Here is a 5,978-nt window from a genome sequence, read left to right on the forward strand (position 1 = left end):
ACTATTTAAATAACTATTAAGAAAACATAATTAATCGATTTGGTGGGAAATATCAAGATCTTTTGTAGAAAATAAAATAGATCTTGGCACTGATTAGTAAATTACACAATAATTAGATCTACATCTAGAAGGGGTAAAACTCTATTTTAACGTATTTTATTCCCCGTTTCACGTTCACCTCCAGTTGAGCGTATTTTATTATTAATTTTTAATTAGGCCTAATAATTATAATTAATATTACATTATTAATAATTAATTACTAATAATTACCTAATTATGCTTATTATAAATTTATTAATATATTTTTTTTATTTATAACATTTTTATTGATAACCCTTGCCTTAGCTGGCATAGCACGGGTGGGGGGTGCAGACTGCACCAGATGACACTATTTTAAGAAAGGGGTGACACCAAGGCAAAAAATTGCAAAATATACAGAAGAAAAATGTTGTTTTGCCAGCCCCATTAATGATTAATTAAAGTTAAATAGTCTTTTAGGCCTAAGTACAAATTGACAATTATTACCAGAGGGTGGGGGTGATACCATGTCGTAAAGGTACTAACTATAGACTATAGAGAAAACATTGCTACATCCAAGTTCCAACTGTATTATTAACAGACTAAAGATAAACCTCGTTACTTGGGTGACACCCGATCTAGCGATGCCATTGGGCCTTAGACTAAGCACTTTATTTAAATTTTTACTAATTTCAAAACTTTAATCTTCAGGTTCTCTCAACATGGAGACAGGAATAAGACAGACACAGGGACAAAGATACCAACAATGTTTTAGAACACTGCAATCAACTGATTTACAACCCTCTGTATTCAAGTGGCTAGAGTACTACCATGTATGTTACTTTAAGAGTTAATTGTTCAGATCCCTTTATGTGACTTCTGTGGGGTGGAGGACTATGCTACATTCTAAATTTTAAGTATTCCATTTAAGAGTGTAAACTAAATTAAGATATTAGTAATATTATTAGTATCACTTTTAAGTACCATTTATACTGTAGTATAATAAAGTAAACTGATCTTGTCATTGTTTTGCAGGTGTTTTGTGCTTATGGGTTTATGATTACAGTAAAAAATAAAACCAAGTGCTGTGATAGGTTGAAACAAACCAGGTATGATTGTAAATATGAAAGAATTTCCAATCTGATTTAATTAAAGGTGAAATTTATTGTACAGACTTTTGTTGGTATACTAATTGCATTAAAAAATGTAACACTGAATAATAAAGCTAAATGATAAATTAAAAACCATTATGTAGAGCTGAACTGTTGTGATTGTATTTTGTTAATTTTTTTTTATTTGTACATATAAGCTTTCTTTCAGGTCCATTGGGACAGATGGAGAGATCATGAGTTTCTCTGACTTTGGCATAGGAAGGGATAGTGTAGTCAAGTTCAATACAATGCTCAGCCACCTTTATTTTCCCAACCAGTTACTAGAGCCCATTATTAGAACTTGAGACTATCAGGTTAGTTATCCAATGTTCTGCTACTCACATACACTGTATTATTTGTATATAGTTATATTTTATAAATCATTTGTTTATTTATCATTGTGAATTTAAGGTTACACTAAACAAGCACCAACTGTACTGCAATGTACTTCCCAATGAGAAGTGGGGTGCAAACATTTGATTTAAAGCAAATTTTGTAAGGTGATGGTGTGGCTTAGCTATGGAGCAAGACTGTATAACCCAAAGTCTCAAGTTTGAATCTGGATTCAAGTCAGCAGAACTTCCCTGAGTCCACCCAGCTGCTCTGATAGGTACCTAACTCACGTTAGGAAAAGTAAAGGAGACTGGGCATGGTGCTGACCACACTATCCCTTCATATGCTGGTCACAGAAACAGCTTATCTCTACTGCACTTGCCCCATGGACCGGCAGGCTAAATAAACTTAAGTGATGTGATACAGATATTTTTAATTTTGTTAACCAAAACATTTTGTTTGTCTGCAGCGAACCTGTATTAATAAAACAGTGAAATCTTGCTGGAAGGTGCTATCATAGTATAACTGGTAACTAAAAAAAATGTTTGATGCTATTTTATTTTAATATTTAGTAGGGCTATATATGAGTTGAACTAAACTCAAAAAGATATTTTCATACATGAACTAATATGTGGGCACTATTGATTCTAAATGTAAAAAACTCAGATATCTTACTGTTAATTCAAAATGTGTGCTATATCAGTCAGCATGTTTGCCAAAGCCACATTGTCAAACAAATGTTTGAAATAAAGGGTAGACCTTTGTAGACAATCTTTATTTTAGTACAATTTCCACACTCAAGATATTCCAGTTTTAATATGTCACCATAACAGCAACTGTTGGAGGGCGTCTCTTTAAAGATTAAACAGTTGTCTTTATTTTCTTACAAAATGTGTATTTTTTGTTTCCCAGGATTTACCAGCCGTCTCTTCAAGATGGATGTTAGAACCTCACAGTTGGTTATTTTTTCAGGCCACCTGATGTTCAGTTTGCTACACAGCCATTCATTATTGAAAGTCTCAGAACCATAGAGGAGAACAAATTTTACATTGCTGTTCAACAGTCATATTTGGAAAACTGTAGACAGCTCTTGACATCCATTGTCTTTTGATGTCCTCATCTGCTCCCCCATCTTCTTACAACAGATCCTAGATGTGTGAAGCGATCCTGCTCCAAAATATTCATTTCTTGTATCCTAAGTGGAACTCCTGTTTGTTGTTGATTCTTATCTCTTCTGTTTTTTCCAGTTGATCATTAAGCCTATATTAAGAAGGTTCATCATAGTTTGCTTAGCGTGGATTGGGCATGTTGTCAATGTGAGAGTATAGCATCCTCAATATCTAGACCTCCAGCTAAGTGAGGGTCCACTGTATTTCAACCTTTTGGTCTGATGTACTTTATTGGTGAAAAGCTTATAACATTTCTGTACTCACTGAAAAAGGGCTGGTTAACTTGTGGATAATCTGGCAGTTGGAGTCTTTGTAGAGGTGTTGGATACTATTGCTGAATTTCTTAGCGATTGAATGTGCAAATTCAATTTTTTTCACCAGGTTGGCTTTCATGTAGAGATATTCTGCTACGCAGTATTTGTTTATAAATATGTGTATCTATCTCTCTCTCTCTCTCTCTCTCTCTCTCTCTCTCTCTCTCTCTCTCTCTCTCTCTCTCTCTCTCTCTCTCTCTCTCTATATATATATATATATATATATATATATATATATATATATATATATATATATATATATATATATATATATATATAAATATATTTATGTTTGTGTGTGAAACTAAGGTCTAGTTACACACAGTCATATAATATTACAAACTTGTTAGATTAAGATGTGGATTAGAGATAGTCTGTTGCCATCAAATTTTTATTTATCGTGGAGGTTGTATGTATTGATTCCATTTTGTCTAGTTATTGAGCATACTGAAATCTGATAATATTGATTTATTATCTATCTACTTACTTGTCCACTTGTAACCTATATGATCTATTACTTAATTGTAGCATCAAAAGTATTCTTTTAATGTGAATAAAAATTTTAAACAAGTAAACTATCGCTTCTTGTTTTTTTTGTGTAGTTCAATGTCATGTTACAGTATAAATTTAAGTAGCCAGTTTGTGTACCTGTAATTTTCTTGAAGTGGGAGGGGGGAAGGGCATTCATCTCACAGTGAAGTAAACATGTCTAGCATTTACTATGATTTACACTAGTATTAGTAAAAGTAATTCAAGAGAATTGCAAATTGCATATTTTTATGCATCTGTATTGGAAGGTTAAAAAAAAAATAATTATGCACATTATCAATCTTCATATATATATAGTTAACACATACATTAAAGTATAGCAAAGCAGTGACGTCGCTAGTTCGCACGCCACGCCCTCGCTACGCCTCTGTAGCAAAGTGTATATATATCCCACTGACAAGCTTTTTAAAATGTAGTATACCAGCACAGGCGACAATGTCGCAATCACTAGTAAATAGGCTTGAAAGTACTACATGGACTTGTACAACTAATTGAGCTGTAATATGTTGAAAGATATGTATGCTTGATGACACTGACAGGTGCTTAATAAAAAGCAAAGGATTAATATACCAGTGTGGTTTTTATGTACGAGAGGTTTATGGGGGAGGGGGGGTTAGGGCAAGTGTCTAATATCAGAAAGGGATGCTAGTTACGGCGCTTCATGAACAACGAGAGCTTCATTTATGACAGGATTAATCAGATTAATTTCAAACTTTTGCTTGGAGGAGGTGGATCACCTTTATTACAGAAGTAGGTGAGGATGTCAGATTTAGGGAATTTACAAGAGTACCCTAATGTTTGTTAGTAAACCGGTAATAAAATACTTTCTGGCTCTAACACCGATCTAGACTTCATGAACTATAAGTAGGTACTAGTTAGTTACACGTCAAGTATATTACTCGTTAACTAAAATAGTGTTGTACATGTTCACCCCCGCAATCTATTTGCCGCTCTAAAAGACTGAGGTACTCCAATGCCAACTTTCTCAAATACATCCACTCTGGTGCAAGGTAAGATACAAGAATCTGACGAAGAAAAGGTTTACTCATGACCCAGAGAAAAACAATATTTCGCCTGGTCAGCCTCATTTACTAATATTGACAAACTTTAAGCGATTAGCCCCAGAATCCACGATGACAATAGTACAGAAAACAATACCAACGTAAGTCAAAGCTCGGCAAGGTGGGATGCGACTTCTTTATGATGGTTTAATCAATTTCAGAGAGAACAAATACAAGAACAAAGTTTCTTCCAGGCAGAGTTTCTTCTAGGCATCTCTTTCACCGCCCCCCCCCCCGAACAAAATGGAATTTATATAGAAAATATATACTTTCGACAGTGTCCGCCCCCCCCCCCCCGGAAATTGTTGTCCGCCCCCCCCCCCCCCCACAAAAAAAAATTCAAGTGCACCCCTGGAGAAAAAAAGTCTGGAAAAGAAACACTGCTTCCAGGCATCTCCCCCCCCCCCCCCCCCGAAGAAAGTCTACCGCTCCCCCCCCCCCCCCCAATGAAACGGAATTTATATAGAAAACTTACTTTTACCAGTGTCCGCCCCCCCCCCCCTCCCGAAAATATCAAGTGCCCTTCTTGAGAAAAAAAGAAACATTGGACAAGAATATGATGTATTTGTGATGTTTGCTACGTACTAATTACAAAGGTAGATTGAGAACAGAAGAAGGGCCTAGATCAAAGCGAAATACTTAATAAATGGATGACGAAATAAAATAATGTTTTGCTCATTTTGTTTCTAAATCGTATGTGTTTCAATGAATTCATAAGTTACATTTTTAACAACTGGCAAAAAGTCTTTTTCCCGCTTTTGTGACCAAATATTGACCTAAGCCAAATCATGCATAAACGTGAAAAACAAAAAACAACAATAAATTAAATTATCTCAATCGTTTTCTGAAACTAAGAGAAACTAAACGACTTAGGGGTCATACATAAATAACGTCACGCTTTTTAATGACATTTTTACCCCCCCCCCCCCTCCACCACACGTCGTCACAAAAAGCCAGACCTCCAACCCCCTAAAATGACGTCACTCCTCAGCCTACAACCCCCTTCATAATTGATGTTGAATTTTTCTTAAAACATCGATATTTTTCCAAATTCTTGTCAGAACTCTGTCAACATAGAGTATTTTGATCAATTCCTATTACAATTTATTAAAAGTTTTCTAAAATACGAAATATCGGCTAAAACTCGTTTTCTAAAATTGCTTTTTTTTATAATGCAAAAAGGTGACGTCACAATCTGACCCCCCCTCCCCTCATCACAAAATTACGGCCCCCGCCCCCATACGAGTGTGACGTCATTTAAGGACGACCCCCCTTATACAACGTTGAAAGCAAAACCAACCCATACTTTTAATTTACCCAAAGCATAATCTAACACAACTCTAAGCTAATATATCAACGTGTATGATTATAATAAACATACAT

At 35.1% G+C, this 5,978-nt stretch overlaps 1 protein-coding gene across 4 annotated transcripts; it reads left to right on the forward strand.

The window, feature by feature from the left end:
• On the forward strand, window positions 1-3,132 carry LOC131957216 (uncharacterized). Of its 4 annotated transcripts, none has more exons than XR_009389041.1 (6): window positions 1-133; window positions 730-851; window positions 1,054-1,127; window positions 1,339-1,483; window positions 1,972-2,030; window positions 2,415-3,132. XR_009389041.1 is itself a non-coding variant. In XM_059321969.1 (4 exons), the coding sequence occupies exons 2-4, from the start codon at window positions 741-743 to the stop codon at window positions 1,365-1,367; spliced, it is 225 nt and encodes a 74-aa protein (XP_059177952.1). In that variant the 5' UTR covers window positions 1-133; window positions 730-740; the 3' UTR covers window positions 1,368-1,648. The 4 variants fall into 4 exon arrangements, 2 of the variants coding, with proteins under 2 accessions (XP_059177952.1, XP_059177951.1); XR_009389042.1 differs by having other exon boundaries at window positions 2,475-3,132; XM_059321969.1 differs by lacking the exons at window positions 1,972-2,030; window positions 2,415-3,132 and having other exon boundaries at window positions 1,328-1,648.
• Window positions 3,133-5,978: the final 2,846 nt, after the last annotated feature.

This window comes from Physella acuta, unplaced genomic scaffold, assembly GCF_028476545.2.
Source record: "Physella acuta isolate Inbredline_101_S28 unplaced genomic scaffold, ASM2847654v3 ptg001222l, whole genome shotgun sequence".
NCBI lineage: Eukaryota > Metazoa > Mollusca > Gastropoda > Physidae > Physella > Physella acuta.